Consider the following 18,591-nt stretch of genomic DNA (forward strand, 5'->3'; position numbering starts at 1 on the left):
GGTAAGCGATGTCGGGTTCCCCTGATGGTAAGCAATCGCCGCCGAAACACCAGGGGTGTTACAAATGCGTCGCCGGCTTTTTGGGAGTTAAGAATTTAAGGGTTATTGGAGAATCGGGGATTGGGAAGATTGGGAAAGGGGGTAATTAAACCTCCGGTAACCTCATTCATACAACGAAACACAACGCAAGCATTGTCCTACGTCGGTTTTCTGTGAGGCCGTGGTATCACTCTTGTCGAGCCGGGCCCATTGGTGCCGATGCATGGCTCTACCACACTTAAAAAAAATATTGAAAAGGATTTTAAAATTTGCAACATGAACATATTAAGTTTGGCATCCATTGTCTTATAGATAATTATAATTTCAAATCCACTAAGTGCGTCACAACTTTCTCTAAAGTTTTCATTAACACAAATAAACAGATGATCCTTGATATACTTCGAATGTAGGTACATTTTTGTAATAGCATATTAATCTTAAAACCAAATAAAATTGAAATTCATTGACTGCATACGAAGAGACGAAACTGCGTAGCTAGTCGACTTGTACATTATTAATGTAGCTTGCGAAACTTAGAAACAAATTCATGAATTAAATATTTTATTGCGAGCTGTATCAACTACCTATAAATATTTACGCCTGCCTGTTAGCACCGCAAGTCGTCTATAATATTTAGTACGCAAACACTTTTTAGTACATCGTCCACAAAAAGATTTTATAAGATGTCGTCGTCACGTCTTTAATTCCCGAACGGGTAGGCAGAAATGCACATTATGGCACGTAATGCCACTGTTCAATGTACATCCACTTTTCACAATTTATGAGTCTAATTGTAAGTCCCATGTGGTGAGTCTATTGCCATATACTGGGCACAATTCTAGACTCTGTGTTACTGTTGGCAAATGTTCGAAAAAACTGAAAAAAAGCCTAACAATACTTCGCTTGAAGAAGGAATCGAACCCGCGACTCCTTGCCCAGTAGTCGCACTTGCAACCACTCGACCACCGAGGCAGTTATTCAGTTTATAAAATGTATTTGGAACAAAGTAGCGTAGTATTGTTTTCTCTTCATACTTTGAACGTCTATAAAATTCTGAACTCAATAATAAGAGCAAAGAGCAACCGAAGGGTAACTTTACTTCGTGTTCAATCAAACGCTCATAAAGTAAGCGCACAAACATTGGCTCAGAAATGTTCTACCAAACAATATCTTTAAAAGGTTATACGCTCGTTTCTTTTAAATTAAAAACGTGTCTAAAATCCAAAGGATTATTGCTGATTATCCAATCCATTTAAGAGATGATCGGATGAGATGTTTGCATTCAATTTTTTATCTTAATGAAGCTAATTAAGGTTAATAATCATTTGAGAATGTAATCTTAGATTCGAAAATTCTCTGTAGTATTTTGTTCAGGCATATAACGAACGAATTGGAATGCCAATCTCTTTTAAAATGTTTATAGCAAGCAAACTGTACTACACATTATTTAACTAATGTGTAGTGTTACAGATTCCAGATTAGATTTACATATAAACAGATTAAAAAAATACCATTACACGAGTGACTGAATACGCATCACGTTATAGAATTTATTCATAAAGCAAAACACAAATAGATTTAATACCAACACGTAAAATAAAACTCCCACCCACATGTTTTATCTCTCCAATTTCAATTTCATTATTGAATTACAGAAATAGAATCAATCTCCTAATACTTCGATGGGGTCTCCGTATATCGCAGAAAACAAGCTTAAAAAGCCATTAAATGGAAAGTCCAAGTGTTTCATAAATTGTATTGCAGTACAATAATTTATTGTATTTTTCTATAGGTGATCCGATTCTTCGCAGTTCGCTGTTCCAACTTAACCCAACATATCATTGCGTTAGGGTGTTACCACACCAATCGAGCGATCCTCGATCGATGGTAGAATGGTTTAATCGACGTCGTCGATCGATGGTTTCTACTAGACCAATCAATCGACCGATGCCATCGACTGACAATCGATCGATTGGTTAGTCGACCGGTATCAGTCGATCAATTAAAGCTACCACACCAATCGATCAACGTCGACCTATCGATCGATTGGTGTGGTAACACCCTTAGAAAGTCTTCGAATTATTCAATTTGAATAACAATCATTTCATCGTTCAACCTAATTGAGAAATTCAGCCATTTAATCAAATTACTAATTAAGCTAGTCGATTGCTACATTTATATTGTAAGCACTTATAATGAACATACGGCTTTGTCCACAGACCGCCAATTTTTCCACAAATGGGCCCTGCTGACCGACCCTGATGATGTTGGGGCTGGGGCCAAGGGCTACCTGAAGTGTGACATAAGCGTCATTGGCAAGGGAGACGCCATCAAGGTGCCTCCGAAAAGCGAGAAAGATGAAGATGACATTGAGGCGTAAGTATCCCATTAACTATAATGTAGGTACCCATGTTGTAGGTATAACATACAGACCCGTGCTTGGTGCTGCACAACCTACACTCTCTCCGGTCGTGTCGATTAAGAAAGAAAGTCGATTAAGAGAGCGCACCTGTGTTTGGCTACTTGGGCAATAAATAAAATAAAATATCCCCCGCGTAATGAGCTTTGTAATGGAAAATTTATTTATAAAGATCTGAGAGAGATAGAGTACTTATTGGGAAACAAATAGGATGAGGCTTTACTTACACTCCGATTTTAACTCCGACTTATAGTTTGACTTATCGTTCCCAAGTTTCAATAATTTATAATTATGTACGTAAATTCATTTCCTCTAAATCGGATCAAAGCGCTTGGTAACATCATTCCAAAGTTAATTCATTATTCAGAGATCAATTTATCAACCGCTAATTAATTGGAACAACAAAATTATACATCGACAAAGGCGGACGTTTAACTGATAAATATTCATTGATATAACTTCAAATACTATCTGTGTATAGTAGAAACGACAGCTATTCGTGTATTATAAAAATATCCCTTGTCCAATTCTTTCATAAACAATAATAAAACAATATTGTGCCGCGTAGCCCTTTGTCTTTATGATGTCCTCGTAAAACGCCGAAAATCTTATTCGATAACGTCAGCCCTGTACTAGCAAAAACATAGCGGACAAATTGGCAAAGAAAACTTTCTTTATTGAGAATTCCTTTATCGTGTTGCGAGAAACGTATTCTATAGCAATAACATACATACTATATGTATAGAAGGACTCGGGCACCGAAATATGGGTCAATCTACAAAACGGGCTTGTTCGTGGGATCGCTTCGGTGCTTTTCGGATATTGAAATTTAATGAGGATTATGTATCTCATTTAAAGTGGTGTTTAAATTGTAAACTTTGTTAATTGGCCTTCAAATATGTAGCTATAGAAATACGTATTTAACTACAGTACAGAAACGGGTTGATAGCGTACAGTTAATTTAAAATGTCAACATTTTGCTCTTTTTCGACAGTGAGAAACAGCCATCAATCAAAAACCATATTTTTTGTAATAGCTCATATATGCCGATGAATGTATCAGCCTCCACTTTAGTGGTTAAGTTAAGAACAAACCGAATTCTGAAAGGTTTTTAAAACTTCAATCAATTCCACAGAAATCTGCTTCTACCTGAAGGCGTTCCGATAGAGCGCCAGCGCGCCAGGTTCATCGTGACCATCCACAAAGCTGATGGTCTACCCAAAATGAACTATTCCCTCTTAGCTAACTTCAAGAGGGCATTCACTGGAGAAAGCCAGGACTTGGTGGACCCATTCGTGCAAGTCTGCTTCGCAGGAATGACGGTAAGCTCCTTTAACCTTCAGATCAAATTAAATCGAAATGAAAACAAAACCAGTCTTGTATCTTTACTCTAGACGACTCGGAGATTACATAGAATATAGAATGGCTTCTAAATTATTTAAAGTTAACAAAAAGATTGGATACTTATTGTACTTGTAAACATAATCTCGATTTAATTCTGAGAAAGATTTTATCTTTTATATGGTACCTTGTAATTCCTAAGGGTTCGACGTCGGTACGCAAGAACACGTACACTCCCGTGTGGAACGAACAGATTGTTTTCACGGAGATGTTCCCTCCGCTGTGCCAGCGTATCAAGCTGCAACTGCGGGACAATGTCCCGGTGAACCCCAACGTGATTGGAACCCACTTTATCGATCTTAAGACCATTTCAAACGATGGAGACAGAGGTAAGAACCTTAACGAAGTTAGCTGATCCAATACACGTTACGTTTTGTCTTTTTATTAAATTTTCCAATTTTGTCGCCATATTAAAGTTGTTTCGACTGCAACGTATAGTTTCTGTAATCAATTAAATGGATTGGTCGAAATGTTAGCTAGATGGCATAGCTGTTGTTTTTGTGATTAATTTGTCTTCCCTACAGTTAGATTAACAGGACTAAATACTGCGTACTGTGTTTGAATACAAGCAAAGTCTTCAAAATTACTACAATCTTCGTACAATTTATTTAAAAATATCACATTGTTTGGCCTAGTTCTAGTTTAATCGTAATGAAAGTATGTATAATACTAGTGAACACAGCAGTCAATATGAATTAACGTAACATATTGAAATCTGCATGAAATATGCCGGCAGCTATTCGTGCATTGTTAGCAATAGTCTACATACATGCAACAATTAATAACAATATTGTAGACAACGCTAGCTTTTACTATTGTTCACATTGGAAATGGAGATCGATTAATACGTATTGAAATCATAATTAACGATATTAAAAAAACCTTTTTATTTCACAATTGTAACAAAACAGAACTGTTATTTAGTTCTATATAGGCTTTACACCTTACTGCTACCAATGCAGAATAATGGATATGTCCAAATTGAAGAATGGGTTGGATTTTTTTATATCTGGTAAACGAGCAGTCGGATCACCTGGTGGTAAGCAATCGCCGCCGCCCATGGACTCCCGAAACCCAGAAGCATTACAAGTGCATCGCCGGCCTTTTGGGGTTAGGAATTTTTTGGTTGTTGGGGAATCGAGAATTGGGAAGATTGGGATCTTTGGGACTCTGGTAAACTCAGCCACAACGAAATACACGTCGTGAGGCCGTGGTATCACTCCGGTCGAGCCGACCCATTCCTGCCGAAGCATGGCTCTCCCACACATAATTATGTACCATATTATTATAGTCTCTTAACAAGTCTTTTACCAGTGGTCAAGCAGGTATACCGTTTAAAGAATAAGGTCAAGTAACGATTAATCTGAGCTTCTGACATATTCCAGGCTTCCTGCCGACTTTCGGGCCCGCGTACATTTACATGTACGGGTCCACTCGCGACTACAGCCTGCTGGATCAGCACGCAGGCCTCAATATGGGCATGGGCGAAGGAGTCTCCTACAGGGGAAGGTGAGTTGATTACAGGATAGGTTTTGGGCAACAATGTGAGAAACTGTGTAGGTATATTGTCAGTGTGAAAATATAAACTCTATGAAAGGGGTTTGGAGCACAACGGTTGGGACTGACTAGACTTTGAGTATTGTAGTGATAAAAATAAAAAATGGTTTAGTGACATTTCCTTTCACCTGTGGGGGCACTAGAATACTCCTCTTTTCACTTAATCTGACGAATCTGATTGGATTTAGATAAGTTTTTTTTATATTTTTATCCCCCGTCTAATCAGATCGTGTATATATGTTGGTGGTGGGTGGTGGGTATATTCAACCTGATACCAGGTATTCCCCATAAATCAATCTGACACGCTCGAGTAACTACCAAAATCCCTTCATGGTCTCCGCTACTATTACTTAATGCAATTAATATCATCCACCAACAATCCTTTGGGTTTAGTAGACTGAGTATATAAAAAAGTTCTAGCTTTTATTTCCCAGTGGCATAAAAGAATAGTCACCGTTATTACTGCAGCAGCGTCGACATTTTTCAATTAGTCTCATTCGAAATTAAGCGACCCTTTTTTGAACAAATGTTTGCTTAAACGAGTGAAGTTAAACCAACTATTTTATTCATTACAGACTCCTCGTTTCCATTCGAACGGAGATAATTGACGGAATCGAGTGTCCTCTGTCGGATGTCGAGGTGGAACCAATTCCACCGATCAATGAGGCGAGCTATGAGAAGAATGAGGAGTTCTTCCTCTTCGGTAGTATCTTCGAAGCCAACATGATTGACAAGCGGCTTACTGATAAGCCTCTGCAATTTGAACTGAGCCTTGGCAACTCTGGCAACTCATTGGATGGACATAACGAGTCCGTGAAGCGTCCACACGACCTAGAAGCTGAACTAGGTACGGAAGACATCCACAAAAAATTTTTAGACTTGACCTGTAACTGTAATGAAGTTTGAAGATTTTTTCGACTGTTCTCAAATATTTGACACACAAACTCACATATTCACTTACTTTTACATACGTACACACAACACTAACACTGGATTTTAATATTTACTTAATAATTTACCGTTTAAATTCTCTACCTGTAGGGCTTAGGCCGTAGGGTTTGGTCTCTCTCTAATATATTTAAGTTTATCTTGTCTAGGTACTTGTAAATTATACCTTATGCGCCGTAACATGGTGCGGCTGACAGATTCAGTAACGTTTCGTATCACTCTTGAAAGTTGCTGCGATTTAAAAATTATGCCTTAGTATTTTAACTGTATCACATTCGTATTATGTTAAATCATTCGGAAGTGTAGTTAATTAAATTAAATCCAACTGGAATGTTCTAGTCTTTAAATAAAATCTAATGAAATGAAAAATAAAGTAAAGTGTTATGCGTATAACGTAAAGCCATAGTCGTATTTAGTGATGGGATGTACTGCTACGATGGATAGGTAGTCGATGTTTTTTAGAATAAAACACGAATTTCGTGTGTCGTTAAATTATCACTCTTAAAAACCTTTAATTATGTGGGTAAATCTACTGTAGACGCGGCTCTCTCTGCCCGAACCACAGTGACTTTATCTGAGCACAAATATGTAGTAGACATTTTCCGGCGCCTTTGATAATGCGTGGTGGTACTTAATCTGAAAGATCGTGGTTGTTTTAGTAACATATACAAACTAATATACACTTCACTCGGCTCGACTATCTTGAGTGCACGGTGGCTGGGCAAACTGGCTGCAGGCTGAGTGTGTAGATTCCCGCACGAAGCAACTCTATGTGTGATCCACAAATTATTGCTTCGGGTCTGGGTGTCGGGTCTGAAATTGTATGTTTGTAAACGCCCCACATTAGGATTTCTAATATAAAATCCTAATGTGGTGTAAACGTCTTTATAAAAAAACAAAACATATCTCATCGATCGAATCTAAAGAGTTCTCCAACCATTAAACCTGTTAAAACAAACAAAGGAGTGACATTTTTAATTAGTGTTTAAGTACACTGGCACGAGATATATGAAACGTGAAGTGACATAATTATCTGTAGGAAATTGGAAGCTGCACAAATAATACGCCCTGTTTAACGTCGGTGTCCGGAGATTACCTGTGTGGCTCCTCGCTTAATGCAGGAAGCTGTTTAAGCGATACTGTGTCAACGAACATTGTTTATTTTATGTTTATTCAGTTGTGGGTTTAGGTACAATGATAATAATAACGTCAGTTTTTTAATGAGGGATGCCCTTGGACACCCGAAACACCAGGGGCTATACAAGTGCGTTGCTGGCTTTTGAGAGTTAGGAATGTAAGGGTTTTTGGGGAATCCGTGATTGGGAAGCTAATTGGGTCTCCGGAACGTCACTCACACATCAAAACACAACGCAAGCATTGTTTCACGTCGGCTTTCTATGAGGCCATGGTATCACTTCGGTCGAGCGGGCCCATTCGTGACGAAGCAAGGCTCTCTCACATTAAATACTATTTAAAAACAAAATCCTTTAACAGAAAACAATATCGAAATGCAACTAGTTATCCAACAGGCTCATAAGATTAATTCAACTTGATTAAAGATAAAATTTTCTCAGCTTCCGTGAAATATTATGCTTTCGTTACTTTACCATTTTATGAGGTGAGAGCGGCTCGTAAATTGAGGCTGTATAAATGAAAAGCTTGTGGTTTTCTCACTTCGCTACCATTATATAAATGGCAGACATTACACGGAGCCTCAACGAGCACATATAACTGCACACTATATATTTTCATTATAACTTTATATTTATTAGACAAATAGACGTGAATGTGTAGTTATTTGACCATTTGTACTACTTCATATATATGGAATCTCGAGTGTATACGGTCATTCTTCACTAAGACGTTTCTTGTTTTAACGTTTCTAATTACCTACTGTGAACGTTTTTGTTTTGACTTAGGGCTGAGTTTTCAATCAATAGAATACGAATTTAGCCGGTTGCAAACCATGATCTAAGCTGAATTATTTTATCTTAGTTTGCATAGCCGACCCAGATTTCCACACATGTGTGCAGACCGTAAAATATGCGACAAATATCGAAAACTCTCGTTACTTTCAGGATATGTCTCGTGACCCAAAAAAATTTCCTTGGTGAACCTGTTGTCTCAGTATACTGCTTGCAAACAGAGTATAATAATATTTCAAACACCAAGGATACACCATAATAATAACCCAATCACCGACAATACACTATGCCTAGACTTTTAACTTCAACAAAACCCTTACCGACTCTTTTAAAGTACACCAAGCATTAAAGGACTTTTTGCGTCCATATTAAAAATACAGCAACCAAGTTAATATGTGGAAATGTCTTCTAATCCTGGCAAACTAGTGTAAGATAGCAATTTCATGGAAGTCGGTCAGTTAAACCAATAAGGGGCCGACGTTCCTCCTCTCCGTAACTCCTTAGGGTATCCAGAGTCTGAAGCAATATCGTTAACACTAGAAGGTTTCAAGCTCCTCGTATAAATATTTACTTTGAACTGAGTTTGAAGAATTGGTTCTATGCTTATAGTGATAACGCAGGAGTTTCTTGGCCTCAACTATAATATTGTTACCTTCATAGTAATCAGAATTGTTAGATTTTTTTCATGGTGTAAGCCGGTAAGCGATGTCGGGTTCCCCTGATGGTAAGCAATCGCCGCCGAAACACCAGGGGTGTTACAAATGCGTCGCCGGCCTTTTGGGGTTAAGAATTTAAGGGTTATTGGAAAATCGGGGATTGGGAAGATTGGGAAGGGGGTAATTGGGCCTCCGGTAACCTCAATCACATAACGCAAGCGTTGTCCCTCGTCGGTTTTCTGTGAGACCGTGGTATCACTCTTGTCGAGCCGAGCCCATTCGTGCCAAAGCATGGCTCTCCTCACACATAAAAATATAGCAACAGGATTTTAAAATTTGCAACATGAACATATTAAGTTTGGCATCCATTGTCTTATAGATAATTATAATTTCAAATCCACTAAGTGCGTCACAACTTTCTCTAAAGTTTTCATTAACACAAATAAACAGATGATCCTTGATATACTTCGAATGTAGGTACATTTTTGTAATAGCATATTAATCTTAAAACCAAATAAAATTGAAATTCATTGACTGCATACGAAGAGACGAAACTGCGTAGCTAGTCGACTTGTACATTATTAATGTAGCTTGCGAAACTTAGAAACAAATTCATGAATTAAATATTTTATTGCGAGCTGTATCAACTACCTATAAATATTTACGCCTGCCTGTTAGCACCGCAAGTCGTCTATAATATTTAGTACGCAAACACTTTTTATTACTAGTACATCGTTTACAAAAGATTTTATAAAATGTCGTCGTCGTCACGTCTTTAATTCCCGAAGGGGTGGGCAGAGATGCACATTATGGCACGTAATGCCACTGTACAATGTACTCCCACTTTTCACAATTTATGAGTCTAATTGTAAGTCCCATGTGGTGAGTCTATTGTCATATACTGGGCACAATTCTAGACTCTGTGTTACTGTTGGCAAATGTTCGAAAAAACTGAAAAAAGCCTAACAATACTTCGCTTGAAGAAGGAATCGAACCCGAGACTCCTTGCCCGGCAGTCGCACTTGCAACCACTCGACCACCGAGGCAGTTATTCAGTTTATAAAATGTATTTGGAACAAAGTAGCGTAGTATTGTTTTCTCTTCATACTTTGAACGTCTATAAAATTCTGAACTCAATAATAAGAGCAAAGAGCAACCGAAGGGTAACTTTACTTCGTGTTCAATCAAACGCTCATAAAGTAAGCGCACAAACATTGGCTCAGAAATGTTCTACCAAACAATATCTTTAAAAGGTTATACGCTCGTTTCTTTTAAATTAAAAACGTGTCTAAAATCCAAAGGATTATTGCTGATTATCCAATCCATTTAAGAGATGATCGGATGAGATGTTTGCATTCAATTTTTTATCTTAATGAAGCTAATTAAAGGGTTAATAATCATTTGGGCATGTAATCTTAGATTCGGAAATTGTCTGTAGTATTTTGTTCAGGCATATAACGAACGAATTGGAATGCCAATCTCTTTTAAAATGTTTATAGCAAGCAAACTGTACTACACATTATTTAACTAATGTGTAGTGTTACAGATTCCAGATTAGATTTACATACAAACAGATTAAAAATACCATTCCACGAGTGACTAAATACGCATCACTTTATAGAATTTATTCATAAAGCAAAACACAAATAGATTTAATACCAACACGTAAAATAAAACTCCCACCCACATGTTTTATCTCTCCAATTTCAATTTCATTATTGAATTACAGAAATAGAATCAATCTCCTAATACTTCGATGGGGTCTCCGTTTGTCAGAAAACAAGCTTAAAAAAACATTTAATGGAAAGCCTAGCGTGTTTAATAAATTGTATTGCAGTACAATAATTTATTGTATTTTTCTATAGGTGATCCGATTCTTCGCAGTTCGCTGTTCCAACTTAACCCAACATATCATTGCGTTAGGGTGTTACCACACCAATCGAGCGAGCGTCGATCGATGGTAGAATGGATTAGTCGACGTCGATCGATAGTTTCTACTAGACCAATCGATCGACCGATGCCATCGACCGGCAATCGATCGATTGGTTAGTCGACCGGTATCCGTCGATCAATTAAAGCTACCACACCAATCGATCAACGTCGACCTATCGATCGATTGGTGTGATAACACCCTTAGAAAGTCTTCGAATTATTCAATTTGAATAACAATCATTTCATCGTTCAACCTAATTGAGAAATTCAGCCATTCAATCAAATGACTAATTTTATTAAGCTAGTCGTTTGCGAACTTTATATTGTAAGCACTTATAATGAACATACATATGGCTTTGTCCACAGACCGCCAATTTTTCCACAAATGGGCCCTGCTGACCGACCCTGATGATGTTGGGGCTGGGGCCAAGGGCTACCTGAAGTGTGACATAAGCGTCATTGGCAAGGGAGACGCCATCAAGGTGCCTCCGAAAAGTGAGAAAGATGAAGACGACATTGAGGCGTAAGTATCCCATTAACTTTATGTAGGTACCATCATGTTGTAGGTATAACATACAGACCCGTTCTTGGTGCTGCACAGCCTATTCTCTCTCCGGTCGTGTCGATTAAGAAAGAAAGTCGATTAAGAGAGCGCACCTGTTTTTGTCTACTTGAGCAATAAATAAAATAAAATATCCCCCGCGTAATGAGCTTTGTAATGGAAAATTTATTTATAAAGATCTGAGAGAGATAGAGTACTTATTGGGAAACAAATAGGATGAGGCTTTACTTACACTCCGATTTTAACTCCGACTTATAGTTTGACTTATCGTTCCCAAGTTTCAATAATTTATAATTATGTACGTAAATTCATTTCCTCTAAATCGGATCAAAGCGCTTGGTAACATCATTCCAAAGTTAATTCATTATTCAGAGATCAATTTATCAACCGCTAATTAATTGGAACAACAAAATTATACATCGACAAAGGCGGACGTTTAACTGATAAATATTCATTGATATAACTTCAAATACTATCTGTGTATAGTAGAAACGACAGCTATTCGTGTATTATAAAAATATCCCTTGTCCAATTCTTTCATAAACAATAATAAAACAATATTGTGCCGCGTAGCCCTTTGTCTTTATGATGTCCTCGTAAAACGCCGAAAATCTTATTCGATAACGTCAGCCCTGTACTAGCAAAAACATAGCGGACAAATTGGCAAAGAAAACTTTCTTTATTGAGAATTCCTTTTTCGTGTTGCGAGAAACGTATTCTATAGCAATAACATACATACTATATGTATAGAAGGACTCGGGCACCGAAATATGGGTCAATCTACAAAACGGGCTTGTTCGTGGGATCGCTTCGGTGCTTTTCGGATATTGAAATTTAATGAGGATTATGTATCTCATTTAAAGTGGTGTTTAAATTGTAAACTTTGTTAATTGGCCTTCAAACGTGTAGCTATAGAAATACATATTTAACTTCAGTACAGAAACGGGTTGATAGCGTACAGTTAATTTAAAATGTCAACATTTTGCTCTTTTTCGACAGTGAGAAACAGCCATCAATCAAAAACCATATTTTTTGTAATAGCTCATATATGCCGATGAATGTATCAGCCTCCACTTTAGTGGTTAAGTTAAGAACAAACCGAATACTGAAAGGTTTTTTTTTAAACTTCAATCAATTCCACAGAAACCTGCTTCTACCTGAAGGCGTTCCGATAGAGCGCCAGCGCGCCAGGTTCATCGTGACCATCCACAAAGCTGATGGTCTACCCAAAATGAACTATTCCCTCTTAGCTAACTTCAAGAGGGCATTCACTGGAGAAAGCCAGGACTTGGTGGACCCATTCGTGCAAGTCTGCTTCGCAGGAATGACGGTAAGCTCCTTTAACCTTCAGATCAAATTAAATCGAAATGAAAACAAAACCAGTCTTGTATCTTTACTCTAGACGACTCGGAGATTACATAGAATATAGAATGGCTTCTAAATTATTTAAAGTTAACAAAAAGATTGGATACTTATTGTACTTGTAAACATAATCTCGATTTAATTCTGAGAAAGATTTTATCTTTTATATGGTACCTTGTAATTCCTAAGGGTTCGACGTCGGTACGCAAGAACACGTACACTCCCGTGTGGAACGAACAGATTGTTTTCACGGAGATGTTCCCTCCGCTGTGCCAGCGTATCAAGCTGCAACTGCGGGACAATGTCCCGGTGAACCCCAACGTGATTGGAACCCACTTTATCGATCTTAAGACCATTTCAAACGATGGAGACAGAGGTAAGAACCTTAACGAAGTTAGCTGATCCAATACACGTTACGTTTTGTCTTTTTATTAAATTTTCCAATTTTGTCGCCATATTAAAGTTGTTTCGACTGCAACGTATAGTTTCTGTAATCAATTAAATGGATTGGTCGAAATGTTAGCTAGATGGCATAGCTGTTGTTTTTGTGATTAATTTGTCTTCCCTACAGTTAGATTAACAGGACTAAATACTGCGTACTGTGTTTGAATACAAGCAAAGTCTTCAAAATTACTACAATCTTCGTACAATTTATTTAAAAATATCACATTGTTTGGCCTAGTTCTAGTTTAATCGTAATGAAAGTATGTATAATACTAGTGAACACAGCAGTCAATATGAATTAACGTAACATATTGAAATCTGCATGAAATATGCCGGCAGCTATTCGTGCATTGTTAGCAATAGTCTACATACATGCAACAATTAATAACAATATTGTAGACAACGCTAGCTTTTACTATTGTTCACATTGGAAATGGAGATCGATTAATACGTATTGAAATCATAATTAACGATATTAAAAAAACCTTTTTATTTCACAATTGTAACAAAACAGAACTGTTATTTAGTTCTATATAGGCTTTACACCTTACTGCTACCAATGCAGAATAATGGATATGTCCAAATTGAAGAATGGGTTGGATTTTTTTATATCTGGTAAACGAGCAGTCGGATCACCTGGTGGTAAGCAATCGCCGCCGCCCACGGACACCCGAAACCCAGAAGCATTACAAGTGCATCGCCGGCCTTTTGGGGTTAGGAATTTTTGGTTGTTGGGGAATCGAGGATTGGGAAGATTGGGATCTTTGGGACTCTGGTAAACTCAGCCACAACGAAATACACGTCGTTGTTTCACGTCGGTTTTTTGTGAGGCCGTGGTATCACTCCGGTCAAACCGGCTCATTCGTGCCGAAGCATGGCTCTCCCACACTTGTGTACCATATAATCTTTTAACACGTCGTTCACCAGTACTCTAGGAGGTATACCGTTTAAAGAGTAAGGTCTAGTGACGATTAAACCGCACTCCTGATATATTCCAGGCTTCCTGCCGACTTTCGGGCCCGCGTACATTTACATGTACGGGTCCACTCGCGACTACAGCCTGCTGGATCAGCACGCAGGCCTCAATATGGGCATGGGCGAAGGAGTCTCCTACAGGGGAAGGTGAGTTGATTACAGGATAGGTTTTGGGCAACAATGTGAGAAACTGTATAGGTATATTGTCAGTGTGAAAATATAAACTCTATGAAAGGGGTTTGGAGCACAACGGTTGGGACTGACTAGACTTTGAGTATTGTAGTGATAAAAATAAAAAATGGTTTAGTGACATCTGTGGGGGCACTAGAATACTCCTCTTTTCACTTAATCTGACGAATCTGATTGGATTTAGATAAGTTTTTTTTATATTTTTATCCCCCGTCTAATCAGATCGTGTATATGGTCGGTATATTCAACATGACACTGGGTATTCCCGATATGTTAATCTGACGCGCTCGAGTAACTACCGAAATCCCTTCATGGGCTCCCCTACTATTACTCAATGCAATTAATATCATCCACCAACAATCCTTTGGGTTTAGTAGACTGAGTATATAAAAAAGTTCTAGCTTTTATTTCCCAGTGGCATAAAAGAATAGTCACCGTTATTACTGCAGCAGCGTCGACATTTTTCAATTAGTCTCATTCGAAATTAAGCGACCCTTTTTTGAACAAATGTTTGCTTAAACGAGTGAAGTTAAACCAACTATTTTATTCATTACAGACTCCTCGTTTCCATTCGAACGGAGATAATTGACGGAATCGAGTGTCCTCTGTCGGATGTCGAGGTGGAACCAATTCCACCGATCAATGAGGCGAGCTATGAGAAGAATGAGGAGTTCTTCCTCTTCGGTAGTATCTTCGAAGCCAACATGATTGACAAGCGGCTTACTGATAAGCCTCTGCAATTTGAACTGAGCCTTGGCAACTCTGGCAACTCATTGGATGGACATAACGAGTCCGTGAAGCGTCCACACGACCTAGAAGCTGAACTAGGTACGGAAGACATCCACAAAAAATTTTTAGACTTGACCTGTAACTGTAATGAAGTTTGAAGATTTTTTCGACTGTTCTCAAATATTTGACACACAAACTCACATATTCACTTACTTTTACATACGTACACACAACACTAACACTGGATTTTAATATTTACTTAATAATTTACCGTTTAAATTCTCTACCTGTAGGGCTTAGGCCGTAGGGTTTGGTCTCTCTCTAATATATTTAAGTTTATCTTGTCTAGGTACTTGTAAATTATACCTTATGCGCCGTAACATGGTGCGGCTGACAGATTCAGTAACGTTTCGTATCACTCTTGAAAGTTGCTGCGATTTAAAAATTATGCCTTAGTATTTTAACTGTATCACATTCGTATTATGTTAAATCATTCGGAAGTGTAGTTAATTAAATTAAATCCAACTGGAATGTTCTAGTCTTTAAATAAAATCTAATGAAATGAAAAATAAAGTAAAGTGTTATGCGTAACGCCGTAATCGTGTTTAGTGATGGGATGTACTGCTACGATGGATAGGTAGTCGATGTTTTTTTAGAATAAAAAACGAATTTCGTGTGTCGTTCAATTATCACTCTTAAAAACCTTTAATTATGTGGGTAAATCTCCTATAGACGCGGCTCTCTCTGCCCGAACCACAGTGACTTTATCTGAGCACAAATATGTAGTAGACATTTTCCGGCGCCTTTGATAATGCGTGGTGGTACTTAATCTGAAAGATCGTGGTTGTTTTAGTAACATATACAAACTAATATACACTTATATTCTTCACGGTTCTGTAAAACTGAAACTCTGAAACACCTCAGGGCTCGGTCATAAAATATTTATTTTGACAAGTATATTCACGTAGTTACACTGCACAACTAAATAACACACACATTTAATAAAAAAAATAAAGAGAATTAAATGTATGCTGCGAGTATCGATAGCGATAAAAAAAGATTTTTCCAATGTCCATCCCTAAAGAGAGACGTCAACGTCATACTGGCATCTGTCAGCCGCACCTTGTTACAGCGCTTATGGTATAGATATGCTTACGATTACTGTGCTGGAATACTTTAATTTAATAGGCAATTTGTTTTCGTACCTAATGATTTGTAATTTCTTTCTGGTTTCTTATTTGTGTTGGCAAGTTGGAGTAATTTAAATTTTCTGTAATGTTTGGACGTAAATAAAGTTTTTGCTTTATCTTATTTTTATTTTTTTTTCTTTATCATTTTTTCCTCAGGATTTAAAGCTGACATTATTTTTCTTCGATAAGTTTGAAGATATTATTTTTGCTTTTTTGTAACAAATATTTGCGGACTTAACTGAAACGAAAGGTTTAAGGTAAAGGATAATTGAATTATTTCTCGTGTACCATGAATACTAGGAACGTGCACATATATAGGTACATATGTCTGTCTGTATAGTTGTCCGTGTTACTCACATCAAAGTGTGACCATTGAAGGAATCAAGTAGTTTTAGTGCCACTATGTCCGTAGTCATCACATTCGTTACAAAACTTCATAACATTTGCATCGTCTATGTGACAATCTTCCTACATGAACATAGTCTAATTCTCATGTGTCTCAATATAGATGAACTGTGCGCCGACACGGGTTACTGGCAAAGTACCACGCAACCAGCTAAGGCAGCGTCTACGGACAAAACTTACTACTACCTTCCTTACTGGGACCACAAGCAATGCATGCACATCCGCAGCATATGGCCAGACCATCGCCGACGCATGTACAACTCCAACCTGATTGCTAATATCATCGAAAAATATGTGAGTTTTAACACTTTTACCTAAGACACTTACTTTGCTCTGTACGATAAATAACAGCCCCTGACACTCATCTCCTAGACTAAACTGTAATTATAAGGGATAGAGGGCGGCAAACAAGCTAGCATTTTATCTGATTTCCTTTTTTAGGGGGGGGAATCATCCGCTGTCTTCTTTCTCCTTGGGTGAGGCGAGAGAGAGTGTCAGACTCTTACTGACTATAACTACTCCGCTCCTACTCCTGATTTTCGGAGCCCCGGTAAACCCGCTAGGTAGTCCGCAGGTCCGAATCAAATTATCTGATGGCTAGCAATCAACGCCGCGATACCAAATATACCAAAGATTACTTGCGACACCAAAGAAGTTACAAGAGCTTTACCAGATTCTGGGGGATTTGTGAATGAACAAAAGTTTGTCCAATTTAGTATATTGACTTTGTAGCTGGCGAACTTCTAGAATGTTCCTTACTTTTCCAGGAGGAAGGTTTGGCTGATGCCCAAGCAGCGATCGATGCGGAGATACACCCAGACAGCTCCAGTGTGCTGATGCTCAAGTCTACGCTGGAGAGCCTCAGTGGTGCTTGCAGTGCCTACGTCCGGCACATGACCAACGCTCCACCTCTCGGACACACTAAGCTCGACAAGGAACGACAAAAACTCTGCGTCTATGAAATTGTAAGAGTCGTTAACATAATGATATAAAATTAAAAGTTAACGATTAGAACTGATAGTGCCTATTCTAATACAAATTTTGCTACAGGAACAAATCGCAGCCATGGCGAAAAGCCTGAGGGCTCTGATCACGAAACACTCAATCAAGGAGCGGCTGCGCACCGCCTACTCATACTTGAACATGCTGAAACATCTCTGTGAAGATGTAAGTATCAACAGCTAACAATTACTCATCGTCATCATCATCAACAGCCTATAGGTCTCCAAGCTTGATAAGCGGGTAGAAATCGCAATTTAAAATCTGTATCTGATCTGATCTGTAAAATATGTAGTAATTTGGTCAACTCATACGATTCGACCATTTGTATTTCACCTCCGACAGTTCCATGGCAGATTATGTTTAATCATCATCACATTCCAGGCCCAGCACGCATTACCAGATATATTCATCTGGCTGATCAGCAACGGCAAGCGACTGGCGTACCAGCGCATCCCAGCCAGGGACATTATCTACTCTGATTTCTCAGACGAGTCCGGCAAATATTGCGGCAAGATGCAAACGCTGTTCCTCAAGGTGAGCCTTATCTGATTTTATAGAAAAGGTATTACTTGTATTAGGTATACAAGATGACTATTTTGTTTTGATATTTCGTTTAATTTCAATTCCAATATTACAGTGGCCAGGCAAAAAGTCGGCGTCACCTAGCGGTTGGTCCATACCAGCAAAGATCAGCGTCTACCTCTGGTTGGGCATCTTGCAACACAAGAAGCATTACATTGATGGTCTGCCTCAAGGGTATGAAGTTAGCTCAGAGCTACGCAATGCTGACAAGCTACGATCTAACGCACCATCTACCATATTTTATGCTGAAAAACATGTAAGTTTACTTCTTCCC

At 38.2% G+C, this 18,591-nt stretch overlaps 1 protein-coding gene and 1 long non-coding RNA gene across 8 annotated transcripts in view; one reads left to right on the plus strand and one right to left on the minus strand.

Moving 5' to 3' along the window:
• Positions 1-18,591, plus strand: part of LOC118273290 (otoferlin) — a 194,821-nt gene that overhangs the window by 167,221 nt on the left and 9,009 nt on the right. For 2 of the 7 annotated variants that reach the window (XM_050704328.1, XM_050704332.1), the window contains 10 exons: positions 11,244-11,400; positions 12,583-12,769; positions 12,991-13,177; positions 14,244-14,367; positions 14,966-15,237; positions 16,837-17,027; positions 17,501-17,698; positions 17,784-17,900; positions 18,117-18,269; positions 18,373-18,573. In XM_050704328.1, the coding sequence (XP_050560285.1) occupies positions 11,244-11,400; positions 12,583-12,769; positions 12,991-13,177; positions 14,244-14,367; positions 14,966-15,237; positions 16,837-17,027; positions 17,501-17,698; positions 17,784-17,900; positions 18,117-18,269; positions 18,373-18,573 (1,787 nt within the window). Of the gene's footprint in view, positions 1-2,258; positions 2,416-3,593; positions 3,781-4,001; positions 4,189-5,244; positions 5,369-5,991; positions 6,264-11,243; positions 11,401-12,582; positions 12,770-12,990; positions 13,178-14,243; positions 14,368-14,965; positions 15,238-16,836; positions 17,028-17,500; positions 17,699-17,783; positions 17,901-18,116; positions 18,270-18,372; positions 18,574-18,591 lie in introns of all 7 variants that reach the window. The other 5 variants (XM_035590223.2, XM_035590299.2, XM_050704330.1 and 2 more) reach the window with 4 other exon arrangements.
• The window catches only part of LOC126912419 (uncharacterized), a 217,829-nt gene that overhangs the window by 121,234 nt on the left and 78,004 nt on the right, over positions 1-18,591 (minus strand). The gene's annotated exons all lie outside the window — the stretch shown is intronic.

The sequence above is a fragment of the Spodoptera frugiperda genome, chromosome 25, assembly GCF_023101765.2.
Source record: "Spodoptera frugiperda isolate SF20-4 chromosome 25, AGI-APGP_CSIRO_Sfru_2.0, whole genome shotgun sequence".
NCBI lineage: Eukaryota > Metazoa > Arthropoda > Insecta > Lepidoptera > Noctuidae > Spodoptera > Spodoptera frugiperda.